Here is a 22,122-nt window from a genome sequence, read left to right on the forward strand (position 1 = left end):
GAGATTTTCCTCTGCCCAGAAAATTGCAATAACGATATTTGTGACTATGTCTCAAAACGCTCTATGCCTCTAAGGAAACCTTTTTCCAACCCAAACTTAGTTTTTGGAAATTATTTCTTAAGGTACCGTATTTTATGCCTCCTCCTTTTTCTAAATAACCAAACTAAGGAGTAGCACTCACCATCATGGATTCAATCATATGGGACTCTTTAGTTATTTTGAAACTTTGGGATATTGTAACTTTAACTAGTACAGCTATCCCAATGGACCTGAATTGAGTTCAGGTGCAATGTGATTGCACCATTTAAGTGTGCTGCTGCATCTGATCACCCACCCAACTGCTGTTGGGCTCCACAGCTGACAGGCTGTTGCATATATGATTATGATCCCCACCGTGTTGCTCACTGTGTTCGTTCAGGTCGGAATGATTAATTGAAGCTCAACTTTTCGAGGTTATAGGCTTTTTATTTATTTATTTTTTCCCTCTTTGAGCTGGTGGTGGTCATGAACGTTTAACCTATAAATTTCTTTCGGGATTTTTGTAAAAACTATGGAGATTTTCCGATCTTTTTTTTTATTCTTGAACTGGGTTTTGGTGTGCTGGAGATGCAAGAGGTGGCAGCCATGGTGGAGAAGCTAATCCACCACCACCTCCCACCTCTCTCATCTTTTCTAATATTTTTCATTTTATTTTTCTCATGCTATACAAACAAGTAAAAAATTTCCATTTAGAAAAATTATCATATCGAAACTCCTCATAGGTAAATTTTTGTTTTGTTATGAAATTTTTTCATGCTTCCAAACATACGATTTTATCTCATTTCAAAAACCAAAACCAAATAAATTAGATATTTTGTGCATTTCAAAAACCAAAACCAAAACCAAAATGAAGGTTTTTTAAATCATATTTGGAAGGGTGTTCTTATGATTTTATCTCACCTGTGCAAGAGGTATTTTGGTGGCCTGAAAGTTTTGCATGCAGGGCAGCATTGTTGACAAGGTAAAATTTCTCGTTTATCATAGGCTTGATATTGAGTCAACTACTCAAGAGAGCTTCACACTTACTGCAGTGTATATGGTTTTACAACCTCACTCCTAAAAAGAATGTTTTGGGTGGAACTGGATTAGCTTGGGGTTAAAAAGTTTGATAATTGGTGTATAATCAGGGATTTTAATTGCTTGCTTCATTCCTTTAAATCAAATCGGGAGCAAAGGTATACAAGTAGTAGTATAAAGAGGTTCACCAATTTTACAGAGAAAAGGGACTGTGGACTTACACATCTCAGAGAGACTTTTCATTTGTCTAACACAAGAGCCAACCCTTGCATGCAAAATTTGAATAGGTTCTTAGTCTCAAGAGAGTGGTGGGAGCAAAGGTATGATGGAAGGGTGTTTCTGGGCCCAATTATAATTTTGGACCATGCACCAATTATGCTTGAGTAGGGGTACAATGGACTAATAGGCACTGATTCATAATGAAGCTATTGTGGCTGCGTGAAGAGGGTCTGGTTGACAAGATTAGGCAATGGTAGAGCATCATGCTTCTTGGACAACATTAAAACTAGTTAGAAGATAGACCATGTAAAGAAGAAGCTAATTGAATGGTCGAAAAGAAAAGAAATAAAAAGGTTCCAACATATAGAGGCTTGGAAAGAAAGTTAAAAAGGCTACAATATCATTTGGCCACATACGGGGTGACATAGTATAATTTCTTGGTTGATAGTATTTTTGAATGTCGAGTGGCAAGAAATTCAATGAAAGCAAAGGTCCTAGATCCATTGGCTGAAGCACAATGATAAGAATACAAAGTTTTTTCATTGTATGCTTCAATTAGAAAGAAAAAATTTCACAACATGTGGGAATAAGTGGGTGCATTTACGAGGAGGACATTATCAGTGCAACCACAGTATTTTTGTGGCACCTTCACAAAAGGATCTTTTGATTAAGTGAGACATCCATGAGCTATTTTGATGCAAAATCTCAAGATTCTTTAGTTGAACTTTTTGTTAGACAAAATTAAACAAGCAGTATGAGAACTACCCAACAATAAGGCCCTAGGAGTAGATGAGTTCCCCCCATTAAGTTTTTCAAGGCAGTTTGGCTAGCACGCAAGAATGATTTACAAGCAGTTTTTAATGAGTTTAATGTCAATAGAAGATTACCTGAAAGGTGGGGAGAATCTACTTTGGTGTTGGTCCCTAAGGAGCAAGCGACAAACAAAATTGATCAATTTAGACCAATTTTCTTGTTGGGTATACCCATTAAGGTGATCCTACGGGTGTTGGTTATGCGCCTAAAATAGGTAGTTCACTAAGTAGTGAGACCGTCATAACTGGCTTTTATGCCAAAGTGAAGAATTCATGAAGAGTGTCTTCTAGCGCATGAAGTGGTTTACTCTATGCACAGTTTGAAGAAGAAAAACTTTCTGCTTAAGTTGAATCTCTTTGTAAGACATTTGACTACCTAAGTTAAAAAAAAATTATTAAAGTTTTGCAAAAAAGTGAGAGCCAGGGATAGATGGTAAGATGGATAAGGGAAATTTTTGAAATCCTCTTCAGTGTCAGTTTACATTAATGTCCAATATAGGTCATTTTTTAAGCCACGAAAGAGGCCAAGGTAAGGGGACCCAATCCCCCTCGCCCCTCCTATTTATTAGTCATAGAAGTGCTTAATTACCTTCTCAGGCAAGCCAACAGTTGTGGGTCGGGATGGCAATAGACCGGGGCGAGGGCGGGGGACAGGGTTTCCATCCCCGCCCCATCTCAAAACCTGAACCTCCATCCCCGCACGAGGATGGATTTTAACCTCCGCCTCCATCCCCATTTCATGTCCTCCATCCCCGGTCCAAGTGGGGGCGAGGAAGGGCGGGGCCCCGTTTCTCCTCGGTCTATTGCCATCCCTTAGAATGATTGGGGATGGGGCGGAGTAGGGCAAGGCAGAGACGGGGCGAGGCGGGGGAAAGCATAAGTCCATCCCCGCACAGGGATGGATTTTAACTTTCATCTCTGCCTCCATTCCCATTTCATGACCTTCATCCCCGGTCCAAATGGGGCGAGATGGAGCGGGGCCCCATCCCCCGGTCCACTGCCATCCCTAGTTGTGGGATGTTCAGAGGGGGTAAGTTTATCAGGCATGGAGTTCTTTTCACACATTCTCTTTGCAGATGACATTAATCTTTGGCGAAGCTTCTGAAGGAAACATGCCTTATTTATGACTTATTCTTAAAATCTTTTCTAAAATTTTGGGTTCGAAAGTAAACTTGGGGAAGAGTAGCTTTGTGTTTTTCAATAATGAGAGTGAAAGTATGGAGGCTATGACTCGAAGGTTTTTCAGTGTGAGCGAAAGGATTACCTATGAAATACTTGAGAATTCCATTACATAGAGGGGTGACAAAAGCTAGTTTTTGGATACCAGTGGAGGACATAATCCGTAGTAAGGTGAAATTGTGGAAAGCGAATGTATTATCAAAAGCTAGTAGATATATTTTGGTGTAGCATGTTCTTACAATGGTTGCCCAACACTTTATGGGTTTTTTTTTTCATGCTTAAATGGGTTCTTAAGAAGATTAATAAGGTGCTTCAAATGTTCCTTTGGGGGAGGAAAGGATGACAAGAATATGATTTCATCCTTGAGTTGGAAGGTAGTCACATTACCTCTTTCGCAAGGTGCATTGAGAATCAAGGACCTAAAGAGCTTTAATAATGCATTGTTGGTCAAGTGGTGGTGGACAGTAGCCAAGAAGAAGGGGAAGTGGGAATAATGTGGAGCAAGTATGGGCTGCAAGATTGACCTTGGAATTGGGTTGAAAATTAAAAATAAAAGTTTGGGTCAAAATTTTGGAAGGGGCTAATAAAGGTCTATAAGCTCTTTATAACCAACATTAGGTTGAACGTTAGAAATTAGAGCATGACTTCATTTTGAAGGGGCTAATAAAGGTCTATAAGCTCTTTATAACCAACATTAGGTTGAACGTTAGAAATTAGAGCATGACTTCATTTTGAAGGGATGTATGGCTCATAGTGGTCTCATTGCGCTAAAAGTTTTCAGACCTGTTTTGGATATGTAGAGGCACATGGAGAAGAGTACATCAATGGCAGCTACATGTAGGTCATCAACATATCAGTGAATCCATACAAAAACTGCTAATGTTAATGGGTGATTTGAAAGGGGTTAGATCATCTATTGGTGAGGATACCTACGGTGGAAACATGAGAAAGATGAGGTCTTTACTGTGGCATCTTGTTATGTGTGCAAATACCCTCCTTAGTTAGTTGGTTCCTTAACCACACCCTTTGGGGAGAAAGAGAAAGGGTGATTTGCCTCCAAAATTGGCACTCTTAGGATGAGTGGCGTTGCATGGAAGGGCAACAACCGACTCCAACCTCCAAAGACAAGGCATTCACTTGGCCAGCATGTGCCGACTTTGGCAACATGACATTCAGACTATTACACACCTCTATGCTGAATGTGAATGGGTCAAAGAACTACACAGGGTTTTTTTGGATATAGATTTGTATATGCAAAAATTTCCCCCACACGACTTATTCTTCTACTATTGGCAACATGAGGTTCAAGAAAAAAAATATGAATGGAGGTGTTGGGTTGTCACCATGTAGAAGCATATCTAAGCGCACAAGAACCAGGTTCTTTTCAAAGGTGCAACTACTAACAAGAAGTTGATCCCAACACTCATTTGCAGGGAGTGCATAGAGTGAATGGAGCTAAACCAGGGTAGTGTGATGCCTCATGCCATGCAGCTATAGTGGGAAGAACTGGCCGCCCTTGTATGACGTGGGTTATAGCTTATCATCTGTTGTTCGCCCAAGGTTCCTTAATTTGTACTAACTAGTCCTGAACTTTTTAATATTGATATGATTGTGAATATATAAAACTGAATTGTCTTTCATCTCAAAAAGAGAGCAACAGGATATCTTCACCTCCTTCAATTCATCCTTAGGAGATGTGTTAGGATCATTCAATTTTTTAGAGAAGGATAAGATGTCAATCAATAAGACATTAAACCCCACTTGGAAAAATATCTAACACAACATTCATAAATGACCTCTTAAAAGATTGGGAGTTGAAGATGAGTGGGACATCAATGCATATGTGCACATAAGAGGCTATCTCTGTTGAACAAGTGTAATAGTCAATATTGTGAAGACAAGTCCAGATCCAGTAAGAGCATATCTAGGTTCAGACCCAACAAGAATCTCTCATCCAATTGGTCTCCACATTGAGGACTCTTCTAAAGAAGCTCCACATGTTGGAGAGGAGAGTCCTCCTTCTGGTGGTCGTCTCGTACAAGAGATTCAGTCTCATAAGGAGACCAAAGTTGTAAAGAAAAATAGTCGTGTATTAGAGCAAATTTGTATTCAGGAAAAGTCCAACCTTAGTATGGATTCCTTGTGTTTAAGGAGTTCTACTCAATGTAATCTTGAAAATATATATAAAAAGTGTTGAAGAGGATATTAACTATCAAAGATCAAAGGACTTTTTTCATAACAGCCTTGATATGAATCCCTTCATTATCGCCTGAAGCTGCTCATTTTAGATTTTTGTTCTTATCATTTTGGTACTTTGTTGATTTCTGATAAGAGTCATATTCGTCAAGAAGATCTATATATATTGGAGGTTAAACTGGTCCATTAACATAATGAAAAAAAGATATAGCTCCTTTCCTATCGTGGATGTAGGCAATATGCTGAACCACATAACTCTTTCTCTTGAGTGATATGCTTATAACGATTTACTGTGCCTTTTGTTTATCGTCAATAGTGATTTACTGTACTTTCTGTATTTTGTTGTTATCTTGCTTTTTCTACATGGTATCAAAGCCAGGTTATTAACCTTGTTGCTGCTCTTGTCTCTTCTTCTCTTCATGGCTGAGGAAGGACAATCAAACAATGTTGCAACTGGAAACTCTCAGCACCAGTCGCAGGATCAATTTAATGCTTCTCTAAAGATTACCACTGAACCATTGAATGAGTTCAATTATCTCACGTGGTCCAAGTCTGTTGCTCTTGTGTTAAGTGGCAAATCTAAACTTGGCCATGTTACCGGATCTAAACCAAGGCCTCCAGCTGGTGATTTAAAGCTGGAAGAGTGGGAATCTAGCGATCATCTGGTGATGGCGTGGCTGCTAAATTCAATGGAGTCCAAGATAGCTCATGGATTCATCTTTCTCTCATCTGCTAAAGCCACTTAGGATGTGGCTCAGGAGATGTATGGAAAGCAGTACAATATTGCTAGGCGATGTCAACTGTCGCAAGAAATATGTTAGATGAAAAAGGGAGATCATCCATTCAGTGAGTATATTGGCATGATGTGTGCTCTATGGGACGATTAGGACTCATACACTCCTATAGGATCTGATCCTGCCACTCTCAAAAAAATGGCATGAGCATGAAAAAAAATTTCAAATGCTCGCTGGCCTAGGGCCAGACTATGAACAGCTTCGCAGTCAGATACCCATGTCCTCAGATCTCCCTGGTTTAAATGATGTTTGTTCTATTGTTATGCGTGGAGAATGCAAAAGAAATATTATGAATGCTTCCAACAAGATCGAAATTGCGCCTGACCGAAGATCAGCTCTCATATCAAATCAAAAGGAATCGGGAGATAATGTTGTGCAGAAAAAAAGAGAAAAAAAGAAAATGTTTTGCACCTATTGTAAGAAAGATAATCACAATAGGGATAGGTGTTGGAAGCTTTAAAAAAAAACCATCTAACCCCAATAGCAAGTATAAGTCTGCGCAGGTTGCTCGTGATGATCAAACTGAAACTCCGGTGACAATGGAAAAATTGTCTCAGCTTCTTCAGAATTTTACTAAAAAGAATGTTGCCGCTCTTGCCATCAAAGAAATGAGCGAACCTACAGGTAATAGTGTTTTTCTTTCTCAAACATGTGATCACCCATGGATAATTGACTCGGGCACTTCTGATCACATGTCAGGGTTCAAATCTAGTTTGAATAAAATTAAGGATCTCCCTAATATCAAACCCGTGATCATTGCCAATGGCAGTTCTATTAGAGTCACGGGTGAAGGAGAAGTTCAACTTACTTGAAAAGGGCAAGCTAGTAAAGCGTTATTTATGCCATCTCTTGCTTCTAATCTTATGTCAGTTAGTAGAATCACCAAGACTCATAACTGTACTGTTGTGTTCTCTCCCACTAATGTCACTTTTCAGGATCAGACAACGGGGGAGACGATTGGTGAAGGAATAGAGTACTGTGGTCATTTTTATTTGAATGCTCAGAATAAAGCATTAGTTGCATCTAATCAAGTGGAGGACAGTAGATGGAACTTTCATCTTGGGCATCCTTCGAGTCAAGTCTTACAAAGTTTAAAACCAAGCATAGAGTTTGATTGTAATACTTGTGAAATCTGTAGGTACGCTAAACAAACTAGAGTTCCTTTTGGTTCTTCTGAAAACAATTCTATTCTTGTTTTTGAATTGGTGCACTCTGATGTCTGGGGCCATCACCCACTATTTCTTATGATGGCTTCAAATACTATTTGTCCTTTATTGATGATTATTCTAAAGCCACGTGGATATATTTTTTAAAGTCCAAAGATAAAGTTTTTTCCAAGTTTCAGTTTTTTTATAATATGGTTCTCACGCAGTATGGAGTAAAAATTAATACTTTGAGAACCGACAATGGGAAAGAGTATATAAATCAGTCATTTATTGATTTTCGAAATAAAAATGGGATGGAGCATCAAACCTCTTATAGTGGAACTCCGCAACAAAACAGAGTTGTGGAAAGAAACAACCAATATCTCCTGAAAGTCACTCGTGCTCTCCTATTTCAAAGTCAAGTGCCCGAACATTTTTGGAATGAGGCAATTGCAATAGCAAGTTACCTCATAAACAGAATTCCTAGTAGGCATCTTGGGAAAAAATCTCTGATAGAGATTTTGAAGAAAAAAAAGCATTCTATAGAACACTTGAAAACTTTTGGGTGCATTGCCTATGTTTGGAATTCTCCCACTCATAGAAACAAGTTTGGAAAACGATCCATCAGATGTGTTTTTTTTAAGGTATTCCCCATCTCAAAAGGGTTACCGCTGTTATGATAATGAAAAGAAAAAATTGTTAGTCTCTCGAGATGTCACGTTTGATGAAAATCAAACATATTTTAAACAAAGTTCGCAGAGGGAACATCACGTTCCAAATCAGATTCATTCTGACCATCTAGTTTTGCCTGATATTTCTCTTGAAACTAGTCAAGAAAATAGTGTCTCTCTCAACTCTTCCACCGAATCAAGTCAAGATATGCATACTTCTAGAAATGAACACGATGCCAATCTTCCGAATATTAGGCGTTCAGAAAGGATTTCTCGGCCACTAGAAAAACTGATAGACTATGTTACTTATAGTGCGGTTAAATATCCTATAACCTCTTATGTTGCTTATAACTTGCTGTCACCATCATACACAACCTTCTTGTCTAAGATTTCAGCTGTCAGGGAGCCAATGACATTTAATGAAGCCTTCAAACATTCAGAATGGAGACAAACTATGACAGAAGAACTTCAAACCTTAGTAAAAAACAACACTTGGGATTTGGTCTCTCTTCCTCCAGGTAAAAGAATTGTTGGGTGTAAGTGGATATATAAACTTAAATTTAAAAGTGATGGAACGTTAGAAAGGCACAAGGCTAGATTAGTGGCTAGAGGATTTACTCAAACTGAAGGGGTAAATTACACGGAAACGTTTGCACCTATTGCAAAAATGAGCACCCTTCAAATTCTTTTGTCTATTGCTTGTAATTCTCGTTGGGAACTCTTCCAATTAGATGTAAAAAATGTTTTTTTACAAGGTGATCTTCAAGAAGAAGTGTACATGCAAATTCCTCCAGGATACTGTCATGAGAAAGGGCAAAATTTAGTTTGCAAACTAAAAAAATCTATTCATGGGCTTAAACAATCTCCACATGCTTGGTACAAAAAACTGAGTAAAGCTCTTATGGGGTCAGGTTTCAAAAGAAGTGTTTCAGATAGTTCTTTGTTTGTTCACAAAGAAGAAAATTCCATCATTATTGTCTTGGTTTATGTTGACGATATAATTGTCACTGGCAATAACAACATGAAAATTGAGAAACTGAAGAAATACCTTCACAAGGTCTTTGATATCAAAGATTTGGGAAAATTAAGATATTTTCTTGGTATAGAAATTGGTTACTCAAAAAAGGGGCTTTCCCTTTCTCAACGAAAATATACGTTAGATTTGCTTAAAGACGTTGGGAAGCTTGGTGTAAAGCCGCTTGAAACACCTATTAAAGTGAACCATAGGTTGGATTTAGCCAGTGATAAACTGCTAAGCAATATAAAGCAGTATCAACGGATAGTGGGCAAACTAATATATTTAACTGTTACTAGGCCCGACATCACATATGCGGTCAGTGAAGTCAGCAAGTACATGCATGCTCCACGTCAATCTCATCTAAATGTTGTAAATCGCATATTAAGATATCTAAAAAAAATTCCAGGCCGAGGATTGTGGATGAAATATAATGATCATCTTAAAATAGAATGATACAGTGATGCTGACTGGGGCAGGAAGTGCTTCAGACTGGAAATCTACCATCGGTTTTTGTATTAAAGTTGGAGGCAATTTAGTCTCATGGAAAAGCAAAAAACAAAATGTAATATCCAGATCAAGCGCAAAGGCTGAATATAGAGTTATGGCGGTTGCTACTTGTGAACTCATCTGGGTAAAAACTTTATTAAGTGAATTAGGTTTCATTCCAGAAAAGCCTATGAAGCTCTTCTGTGATAATCAAGCAGTTATTCACATCGCTGCTAACCCGGTTTTTCACGAACAAACAAAGCACATTGAGATCAATTGCCATTATGTTCGAGACAAAGTTCAGAATGGAGAAATCGTCACTCCATATGTTAGAAGCCATGATCAATTGGCAGATATATTTACAAAGGCTGTTACTAAAGACAAGTTGGTGGATATTCTCAGCAAGTTGGGATCGCTCGACATTTACTCTCCTCAACTTGAGGGGGAGTGTTGAAGAAGATATTTACTATCAAAGATCGAAGGACTCTTTCCATAACAGCCTTGATATGAATCCCTTCATTATCGCCTGAAGATGCTCCTTTTAGATTTTTGTTCTTATCATTTTGATACTTTGTTGATTTCTGATAAGAGCCATATTTGTCAAGAAGATCTATATATATTGGAGGTTGTACTGGTCCATTAACATAATGAGAAAAAGATAAAGCTCATTTCCTATCGTGGATGCAGGCAATATGCTGAACCACATAACTCTTTCTCTTGAGTGATATGCTTATAACGATTTACTGTGCTTTTTGTTTATCGTCAATAGCGATTTACTGTACTTTCTGTATTTCGTTGTTATCTTGCTTTTTCTACAAAGAAAGGATGCTACCTCCTCTCTATGGTGTAAATCAGAGAGAGAGAGAGAGAGGGAGAAAGATGCCCAACAGTGGATGCAGGTTACGTAGACTGAACCACTATAAAAATTCTTTGTTTTCCTATGTGTGTGTGGTCCTTTTGAGAAAACATCTCAGCTTGACATGATCTTTTACAAATATCATAGAGTTTAGCACATAGATATTCACCCATAACGACAAAGAGGTCATATGTCCACAGTTCTGACAATAACTATGGTAGATTAATCCATAATGACACTATGAGTTTCTATCATCTTCAACTCCATTCTTGAATTTCACTGGTTCACAACAGTGTGTGCCCATTAACCTTCACGCTCCTTTTCATATGATCATACACATCCTTCTCATTCCAAACGCGAATGAAAAATAGACCCTCATGAATCATTGAAAACTTAATTTGTTTGGTGGAGGACCATAGAGCACACATATGATCAAACATATAAAGATATTCCATTCTCTTGGAAGAATCCCCGCATGAAAACCCAGATATATATCATGAGGCCTTGGTGGAGAAGCATCATGTTAGCATAACAGGAAGCTGGAATGAGCACTCATGATCGTCCTTAGAATTTTCCCACATGGAAGGGAAGGGTGCTTCTAATATGCACATGATTCAAAGTTGATCCCCTGATAGATCCCGACACCATAAAGGCTTATAAATGAGAAGAAGTGGGGGTGTTGTTGTTCACCTTGAGTAGAAGGATGACTCACTTCGACCGAAGCCATTAGATGCAATTAGGGATGCACAACGAACCGAGCCAGCTTGGGCTCACTCGCTTTATAAATGAGTCAAGCTTGAACCTTGGTCTGAAGCTCGGACGAGCTATCGAGTCGAGCTTGGGCTCAACAGGTTTGATAAGGCTCAATTTGTTTGGTAACAAGTATTTTATACTTGACCTACCCTACCTCGAACCCTGTCCTTTCCCCCCTCCACACACACACTCCATTTCTCAAGGATTCTCGAGCCACCCGCCCCTTTACCCCTTCTTAAGGTTTTTCTTTACCCTTTCTTGAGCCACCTGCCCCTTTACCCCTTCTCGAGGTTTTCTCTTTCTCTCAAGCCTCGTCCCACCCTTTCTCTCTCTAAGAAACAGAAGGGGAGGCTATAGCGGTGGATGCCTCTCTCTCTCTCACTCTCACTCTAAAAAGAGAAGAGTCTCTCTCTCTCACTAGGAAAAGGGATGAGGGTTGTTAGTGGAGGCTAGGGCAGTGGAGGTCTCTCTCTCTCTCTCTCTATATATATATATATATATATATATATATATATATATATATATATATATATACACACAGAAGAAAGGTGGGTGGTGGAAGACTTTAGGTTAGCTTTGTTGTGCATCCCTACTCTCTCTTCCAATCTCTCTCTCTCTCTCTCTCTTTTGCATTTTCCTTTTGACGCACAACCTGAGCTTATCCAGCCGAGCCCAGACCAGCTCGGTCCATTATGCTCAGGACGGTTTTAACAAACCGAGCCAAGCTCGGCAAGAGTTGAGCCTGAACACAAGTGGTTTAGGCTCAGGCCGAGCTTGAGCCGAGCCTGTACACCGCATTACTTGGGTGATCCAAACGTGAACATGCCAAGCTCGACTCAACCTCGGCTCATGTGCATCCCTAGACATAATATATTTCTTACCTCTGGAGACAAGGTTGCTTTAATTCAACAATAAACGACCCTCCAGTACCCTTCAGTGGGTGAATTCCATGAACATTTAATATTCTTCCTTGAATCTACTTAAACTTTTTTACAAACTACAAAAGATACAACAAAGATACCATAGGTACCATTATATAGACACTAGAATATGAGAACTAATGTGTGAACCCCGATTTTCATGGATTTTTTATTCTTTTTTCTTGAATCTAACTATACGGATGTGATTTACATGCTTGGTTTTATAAAAATCTGATCTTGAATAGATGCATAAACAAGATTTTTTTTAAGGCTTTAAAATCAATGGCTCATAATCTTTATAAATATTCAAGCATTCAAAAATTAAAATTTTCATCGAAAATACATGATCCAATGATTAATTCCTAGCAAATTCATCATGTCAAGCACATCCACATGGTTGGATTTGCAAATAAGGTGTTGGAAATGCCCATATTTTCAGTTCTCATATTCTAGTGACTCTTATTTTATATATATATATATACACACATTTTTTGCAAATCCAACCATGTGGATATGCTTGGCATGGTGAATTTGCTAGGAATCAATCATTGGATTGTGTATTTTTTATGATTTTTTTACTTTTTGAATGCTTGAATATTTATGAAGATTATGAGCCATTGATTTTAAAGCCTAAAAAAAATCTTGTTTATGTATCAAAATCAGATGATTAAAGAGCGGCTTATAAAACCATGCATGTAGATCACATCCATACAGTTAGATTCAAGAAAAAAGAACAAAAACTTATGAAAATTGTAGTTCACACATTAGTTGTCATATATATATATATAGAGAGAGAGAGAGGATCTAACCCATGCATTTATACTTTTGAATGAATAGTCCTTGATGAATATTTGATTCAGGACAACCATCTAAGGTTAGTATTATTTTAGAGTACAATCAATCCTATATTTCTTTTTTAAAATGTGTATATTTATTAAGTTTTTTGCATTTGATCTCTCTTATTTTCTTTTTTCCATGCAAATACACGGGTTTTATACTAGTGTGAGTATATATATATATATATATATATATATATATATATATATATATATATATATATATAAAAGTTGATGGTAGTTGCCTACTACTTTTTTTGGCCTACCACCACCCTACTGGGCGTTTGAATGGTTTTTCCATAGTTTCCTTAAATATGTCTGTACAAAGCTATTCTACATGATTGATTTTATAGGGATCAACTGTTGAATCGTGTAATTCCAGTAAGTTTGTTTTTTATAAAGTTTAAAAATCATGGGTGTAAGATTTTTATAAATATTCAAAGCTTAAAAAACCATCTTTTTTATCCAAAAAATATGATTATTTCATAGCGACCATGTCAAATACATTTGCAACATCAGATTTGTGAAAAACAACCCGAAAACACACATTCCTTCACAGTAAGCTAGCAGTAGGCCAGAAAAGTAGAAGGCAGCTACCATTTTTCACACATATATTTATATTTATTTATGAGTTAATATCTGGTGCTATTGAAGGCACAAAACTATTGAACTGAAAATCATATGTTCAGGATTTATCTCCTCATTTTGACCACAAAGATGTCTTCAACATAGCTTGTTTGCTAAAGAACAAACCTCAAATCATGTCATTTTGATCTAAAAAAAATGATATTTTGAGTTGTGAAATTTTAGTGTACTGTAGGCTATTGATTTTTGAAGCCATATGATTCAAAACTCAATGTCTGCTAAACAAACTTTGTAGATCACATTAATAAGGTCTGATCTACAAAGAAAAGCTAAAAGTTATAAAAAAAAAATAATTCGTACTCAATAGCTTTATATACGTATACGGGGAAGGGAAACTGTCCAATCAAAAGAAGGTTCAAAATTTACAACCAATGATGATCAACAACGTTACTTTTTTGCCAATTGAGTTTTTCATTGATCAGATTTTACATATTAGACTTTTATCATTTATTTAATAAGCAACATATGGCCGACAATACTTTGTATTGTAAACTTTTAAATGTATTAAGAGCCATCGATTTTTCACATTTCTAAAAACATGTTTAGATGTCGTAGAATCTTCCTGCAAAGCATATTTCTTACTAAATAAGTCATGATCAATGAAACACTTAAACATTGAAGAATGAGAGTCATTCAATCATCATTGGTTGTAGATTTTGGACCTTGGGTCTCCCTTCTCATATATATATATATATATATATATATATATATATATATATATATATATAGCCTGTCCCGTTTACTGCCACTCACCCATTTATCAAGCATCACAAATTGCCTTTTTTTTTGTGCTCATTGACAATTATAAAGCCGTTTTATGATGAAAAATCTTCCTGGGGAGGCGTATACTTATTGGTGCACCTCCAATAAAGTAAACCCCGGGTAGTTCACCGACCCCCATGTCGTATACGGACTGACCAGTGAAACTGACGGGTTATATCTTGGCAGCAGTAATTAAAAAGCCATCAAATTTTCTTATAACCAAGCTGATCTCTTGTTTAGACTTTAATACCACTGACAGAAGAACGAAAACAAACAACTGCCATGTAATTAGTGGTTTGATAACAGGTGTCAATAATGTCTATATAATTACATTATACTGAACTAAGATTCTTTAGATAAACATGCATTGTATTAAATCTTGAAGAAAAAAGTTCTTTTATTAAATTGATCAAAGAAGGGCGGCAGACAGGATATCAAAGAAAAGTGTGAAATCCTCAATGCTGCTGATCGCTTCATTTTCCTATTGCCAATCTCATAAAGCTAAGTTTTTTTTATTCCTTGGTTATCCCAAGTCTCTTGACGTCTAAGGTCTAACTATCCTTCCTTGCGATATAGCTCATGCCGTGGTGTCAAAATGATTCCCCGGAGATATCCTGAAACACAGGAGTATTGATAAACCTGTAGGTTGTAGCACAGAAAAAAACAGAAAAAGCAAACAGTTCACAGTATGAGATACCGATATGTGACTTACCTAAGGTTCAACCCTGCTTTCTTCTGCAGGCTTTCAGGAATTCGGCCAGTTAAATTGTTGTTCTGTAGGAAGCTGTGAAAAATGGCCACTTGTTAAATATAGCAGAAAAGTAGGGAGAAAAACAAATATACTCATCTTGGATTACCAGTTCATAACGCAATGGACCAATAAAAACTGCAAGTTGAATAAAAGGTACAAAGTGTTTAACTGATTGTTAATCTATGGCATTTTGTGTCAAGAAATCTAATTCTTGCCTAAATTTTTAAGGTCACCAGGCTGAAAAAAATGAAACAAGAGCATATCAACCTTCACTTGTATTGATCATTGTTCTTTGATAAGCTGGTGAATGATGCATCCTACCACTTCACCTTAGTGATTAAGCTGTTTATTTTAGTGGCAAGGGGTAGAAGCTCATGATCTTCATGAATCATAGTTTCAAACACAAGATATCATGGTTGGGATTAGCATTAACAATACAAAAAAGTGTTCAAACACTATTAACTTACAATTACGGGGAAATAAGTCGAACTGCCAGACTAGGATGTGCTCAGAGCTTAGGACTGATTTGAATGAAAGAAGAGGCATACATATGAACAAAATAAGGTGCCTTGTAAAAAAAAGGAAAAAGTACAACAGGCTAAAAATTTCAGCTTCAGTCAAGATTAGGAAATGGTCATGAAGAGCTGTGGTAACAGTTAGCGTTTGGGGAACAAACCCAAGAACAACTCCAATGGCCGTGGTGACCGGAGATCAAAATATCAGATTATCCTAGTTTTTACAGGCCATACTTTGGAATCTGAAACGGAACTTCATGACAGTTTTATCTTGTTAAATCAGGTGTTTACTGACTTACAGTTCTTGTAGGCTCTCCAGATCCCCTAAGGAGCTAGGGATCTGACCACTGAACTGGTTGTCTTCCAAATGCCTGATCAGATCATTTATCAGTATAAAAAAATTAATAACTATCAATGGAACAGGAATGAGAAACAGCTACAACCATAAATACTCACAGAGAAACCAGTTGTTTCAAGTATTTTAGATCTGGAATGGATCCTGAGAGCTTGTTATTACCAAGCCAGCTGCAGTCACTCACAAATAAGAATTTGGTGGTCAATTAGATGAAAATTTAAGAAATTGGTATTTAGTATTTACCCACTCTTTAGAGTCAGGCAACTTAACCTGACTCAGCTTGACTCCATTTTGGAGTCACCATGAACTTGGGAGTTGTCTCTATTTGAAGACTCGGCTTGGCAAAGTGAAATTTACTTGTCTAGAGTGAAGCACTTTGTTCAAAGTGATAGAGCTGGTTATCAATGTTTTGGTGAGTGATGGATTTGCATACATTTCAGTTAGGGCAGTGAGCTCAGCAATATAGGAAGGTAGAGATCCAGAAAGACCAAGGTTGGTCAAATTCCTGAAATAAATCACTGTCAGTACATTCTTGGTTCATTATATTGTGAAGAATGCATTTTATCTTTAGAACTCACAGAGTAACCACACGAACAATGTTTCCCCGAGAACACGAGACTCCTGTCCAAGAATTTCCATGAGGTAAGCAAGGATCTCCACTCCAGTCAGATGGTGGATTATTTAGATATCTTGCAAACTCTTGCATGGTGACCACTGTATCATTCCATAACAAAGAAAACAAGAAGAATAAAAACCTGGTTTTTTAGTCACTCTGTGAAACATTTCTTTGTAATAAATATTAGCCATGAATCTATAACTAGAAATGAACATGTCACTCAATGATCAGTATCGTTACTTAATGCTTTTTGCTTTTGAATGCCAAAATGTCAATTAAATTACTAAAAGCGCTAAATGTTGTCTTGTTTCAATTGTTTTCAAAGATAAAACAGAAAGTGCACTATCCCTACCATCTCTAGTGACAGTTCTTCCACCTAATATCCTTATCTGGAAAACTTCCCCTGCATTGATAAGTGGCCCAGAGGTTGATCCAGGAGCAGGAGTCATTGTGATCTGAGTTAGGCCAGACAGTGGCCAAAGGTTTGCAAAAACAACTACACCAGAGGTGGAAACGTTGAGATTTGAGTAGAAGTTCTTGCCATTGATACTGACACTGAAAGCCCTCCAATGCTTTGGTGATGGTGTCCTGTTGTCCTGGAAATACAGAGCAATGTAGTAGTTGGAGGATGGCAAGTCTGCTGATGGCCAATTGAGTTGCAGGGTTTCGTCTGGTTTCTCTGTTGTTAGTGCACTCTCAAAGACTTGTGCAGGTGGCTTATTCCAGAAGTCTGAGACTGAGGCATTGTATTTGGAGGTGATTGCTGGATGGCTGTCTGTGAATGGCTGCCAGTACCGGTTGAATTGATCATCTGGAAAGCTAGTTTCCAAGTCTGCATGGTGAGTCACTAAGAAGAACATGATAACAACAATGATCATGCTAATGTTAATGATGAAAGTACCCTTCAAGTATAAGTCTCTAATTGAGTGGTTGGTGTCAGCACTAATGCAAAGATACGCAGGAACTCAAGATCGATTTCAACCCTTTAAGAAAGTAAAACCAAAATGTTGGTGCTTAGGTGTGCTGATGAGTGGCCTTACAGCTGAGGGTTGGTCTGCTCAAGTTCGGTTAACTAAATGGCGTGGTCCAATTTTGCCCTTCCAAGTTCAAAACCAAGTTCTTATAGTAAAATTTCTCAGACCATTTGGATAGTTATTGAACCAAGTGTGTGTTTCTAGTCATTTGAGGAAGGTGGGAATCATGGGAAAGGCGAACATTCAAAAAGCTGGTATGGGCATTTTGGTTGTTTAATTCTACCACTTCCACCCTTCTTTTGTTCAAAAGTTAAACAGTTTACATGCAATCAAATGTACATATTCCACAATGGTATAGATGAAACATGCACAAACTAATGCTACAAACAGTGATCATAATTTCCATTGAACAGAGTAATGAATTAGGATATTGTTATTTCATAAACATCATACTTTTATGAAATCCTAAGCATTCAGAGTTCAAATTCAAAATATGGCACGCCAGGTATCTAGTCCTTTAGAATGATGGAGAAGATCATAATACATTGGAAACAAAATTACCTTATCATCTCCGCACTGCGACCAAAATTATGACGGGCAACAGTACTAAGCGCATACTTGGAGAAATCAGTGGAATTATACAAGGAACTCTCTAGATACTCCAACTCTAGAGCAGAAATGAAAGGACTGGAGACTGTATGCTGATTCCTTGCCAGGCATACGCTCATAGTCTTTCCAGTGGCAACAAGTATTATCTCATAGAAAGACGAAAGGCCTCGCGAATAATCTACGGTCGTGTTCACGATGCTCCACGTTGTGCCTTCAATGATCTGGTCAAAGACCGGTGGTCTTCCCTTGCCATCGAAATTGCCATAGAAGTATGTAGTTCTCACTAGATATTTCCCTCCTCTAGCCACATGAAGTGTGTAACAGTACTTTCGTGCAGATGCATCAGGGAAGATTCGCAGAGTCTTCAGGGTAGGCAACAAATCTGGCGACTTGAGTGTGGTCTTGTTCCCTGCACGGATGTAACCGTCATCCGGCATCCATGTTAGATCTCCATCCTTTGTTTCCTGTGATGCCCCACAATCTATGAGGAAACCTGCATCAGAATACCAATGTGAACATCGTCAATAAGCATATGGTTACGATGATGATGATGGTGATGATGTTGGAATTGGCCCATCTCCCACCATAAGAAACCATGTTGTTATGATGATTATGGTGGTGATGCGATCACAAAGATAACCATGGTTGTTGTTGTTTTGTCTCTTCACTTGTTCACTGCACACACCAGAGACATTTTCATGATAATATGCAGAAAGGATATGCTAGTGATATAATGCAAGTCGATGAGCCTATTCCTGTTTATATATCAGAAAATTTGTTGGTAATCTTAATAATACAAGTTCATGAGCCCATTCATGTTTAAATGTGACAAAATTTGATGGTGGTCTTGATGATGTCTACGTTACAAGTTAATACCTTTTATCTTTTTGATTTGCAAGCAAAAAATATATAGGAATGATGATGGTGGTGCATTATGGAGTTTCATGTTTTATCATTCACTATATATTAAGCATGTGATAAGGCTTTGCCGAAGAAGAATAAACCAAAACATAAGCATCATACAGATGATGAAGATTTTGCTTTTTCCTGATGATGTTCTCTGTCATGCTTTCCACCACCATCATCATTCTTCATCTTACATGGAAAATTATTCTCGTTTCTAATTATACAATGGAAACAAACTTGGTGGCGGTGGTGGTGGAGGTGGTAGAATGCTTACCTCTGGGAACTGAAAGAGCACCATAGATTGGAACAAGTGTGCTAAAGGGCCATAAGAGATAGAGGAGGAGGAGGGTCCTCATGGGAGGGTATGGAAGATGGAGCACCTGAGAGGACTGGGGAAGGATGAACAAAGGGATGCAGACGTTTGTTTGTTTACCTCCAATTTTGACGCCGGATATGGCGCCCATCTAAGAAGAGGGACATCCCAGCAAGACAAGAGGGTGGTGGGTTTTCTCGAGCAGAGAGAGAGAGAGAGAGAGAGAGTTCTTCGGCCAATTGCTTCAATTTTAAGAAAACGTGTTTACAAAAGCCTACAATTTCTGTTTTGTCAAAATATAGGAATCATGACCAGGTACACACGATTGGAAATATCCATCTTTTTCCCTCTACATCATAAAGATATTACAATTTATCCGTCCTGTCCCCTTATAGTTTTTTTCTTGAGAAAGAAGTAATAAAAAAAAATAGATAAAAGCTCCCTGTCCCTTTGCACTTATTTTATTTTTATTGGCAAGCTGGGGGTTAGGCAGACCCCCACCAGTTATTTTTCAAAGTACCAATGGGTTTTGAACCTGCAACGTCCCACCACAAAGAGACGTCCACTCACAACTCCTACCAACCACGCAGATAAGCCCATGGTCAGCCAAAGCTTAAAATGTCGCAGGTTTTTTTCTGTCAAAACAGAGACCGTAACAACCGCAGACTGAGCCAACACGACTAAATCTTTGATCCTGAAGGTGATTCTCCATCCATCATAAAAAATAAAGAAGAATAGACGTCCATTTACCACTTGTGATATAGCCTTTTCTTCATTTTAATAGCTTGATCATAGGCTCACAGTACTTATGCTAAGCTCTAAAGCCTGAACAGCTTTATGACCCTCAAATGTTCCAATTGGACGGGGGATCCTCATTGTTCAGATCTGTTTTTGGATTCATGTTGCGTTTGGATCTAAACCTCAAAACCCAATAATTTATCTAATTATACTTGTCCAATTGGCTAAATGGACTTGGATTGATCAGATGTCCCCGCCATTGATATCCAGCTGCTCATCTTAGTGGACTGCCCCTTCGTCGTATCTTTTGCAAGGCTCTGATGAACGCGGAGCAGATCTAGAAATCAGATTGAGTAGCTTTCAAGGTACTTGGCCACTAAAAACACAACATGAAAACCCCAGCCCACTTGCGCCGTGCTGACCCCTTTGTTTCAGGTTTCGATTCAGGTGCCTTTAACTGGTGTGGTGGGCTTGGGTGTTTATGACTCCACCGGAGGTTTACGTTGCAAGGGGGTGAGCCCGTTAAGTGACCTGGTTCTTGGCAAAGGTTCTTCTTCATCATAAAAAAGAAAAAGTATGTTTTGCAAAAATTGAAGTACCAGCTATATATTTTCGGTTTTGCTTTTTCATTCAACGATTTGTCGCAAAATTGTTGGATAGTTCAGTGGTTTTTAAAAAGAATATCGCTATTAATATGTTTACTACTTTAAAAAATCGTATGTTTAGCAATTTTATAAAATCTTGTTAATTTGCTCAGCAATTTTTTGTAAGTGACTCTTTAAGTAGAATGTTAAATATCTGCTACAGTTGTTACATACAATCCTGTAGAAAACAGCATGTTTTCAACTTTTTTAACAAATTTTTTTGTGGATCTAACATTGTAGATGTGATCTACATGGTTTGTTTAGTAAAAGCATAGGTATTGTATCATGTATTTGCAACATGTAAACAGGTTTTCCAAGGATTTAAAAAAAGCATGTTTTTAGTTGAAAATTTTGATCCAATGTGCACTTCCTGACAAAATATGTTGAATACGTCTATCATCTACCAGGTCAGATTAAGTGGAGACAACTTGCATCTCTGATTTTCCAACTAGATCGTTCATACTGTGGATGGTAGCAAATATTTATCCCAAGTAAACATGCAGGGCCCAAACAGACAGGTGGACGCGTGGCACATTTTGTTGGAGGTACTGAGTCGGATTACTGGATCTCAACTCATGTGGACCTGGTTCCTGGTGCCATTATGCCTCAAACTGCATCCAAACACAAATTGTTCTAGCGTTTGCACTGATCAGACTATGACGGCAATTAGGGGTGTCAACGCGTCCGGTTTGGTTCGGACTCAAGTGGAACCAGACCTGGACTCAATTTTTGGGTATGGTATTGGGTCCGGACTCAGATCTAATCAGATCCACTATAAGAGAAACCATACCCGGACCCGATAAGAACTACATGAACCATACCCGGTAAAATAATTTTGCACCCGACCCCGTCTCTTGAAAAGAGGTGGGTTTTAACAGAGGATGATCTGGTGGACAGGAATTTTGCAAGCATCGCACACACACACACGCCGTGCTTGTATGAAACAAGTTGATATCACCAAGAAAATCAAAGATTAGACAGCTGAAAGTACCCAGAAATTCACATTCCTAGCCAGTAAATGTGCACAGGGATGCAGCGTTAACTGTTACTGATGAAACAGAAATCAGGAACAAATCCACGCCATTCACAGTCCAATCCTTCCATCACAACCGGTTTCTTTGTAGAAAGAATCACTTTCTTTTGTGTTGAATGCTTCGAGTAGCATAAATTTACCAACACGTTATTTTTTCCATACATTTCTCTGAGGTTCATCTTTTTTCATCTTTTTCTTTTCCGGCTTCCTGTTTCATATATTTCTAGTGACATCTACCATAGGAGACGACCGCAGAAGGGGTGGGTGGGACACTGGAAGGAATGGTGTGGATGGCAGCAAGAACAGTTAAGCCTAACTGA

At 38.1% G+C, this 22,122-nt stretch overlaps 1 protein-coding gene across 1 annotated transcript; it reads right to left on the bottom strand.

Moving 5' to 3' along the window:
• Window positions 1–14,727: 14,727 nt before the first annotated feature.
• Window positions 14,728–19,552, bottom strand: LOC149817816 (leucine-rich repeat receptor-like serine/threonine-protein kinase At2g14510). Its single transcript, XM_089985469.1, has 9 exons — window positions 19,349–19,552; window positions 18,121–18,661; window positions 16,938–17,404; window positions 16,548–16,683; window positions 16,403–16,474; window positions 16,071–16,139; window positions 15,914–15,985; window positions 15,061–15,132; window positions 14,728–14,962 (listed from the first exon to the last, which is right to left on the bottom strand). Exons 1-9 carry the CDS (start codon window positions 19,536–19,538, stop codon window positions 14,926–14,928), a joined length of 1,656 nt encoding a protein of 551 aa, XP_089841595.1. The 5' UTR covers window positions 19,539–19,552; the 3' UTR covers window positions 14,728–14,925.
• Between the last annotated feature and the right edge of the window lie 2,570 nt (window positions 19,553–22,122).

This window comes from Nuphar pumila, chromosome 13 (genome assembly GCF_984573655.1).
Source record: "Nuphar pumila chromosome 13, dmNupPumi1.hap1.1, whole genome shotgun sequence".
Lineage (NCBI taxonomy): Eukaryota > Viridiplantae > Streptophyta > Magnoliopsida > Nymphaeales > Nymphaeaceae > Nuphar > Nuphar pumila.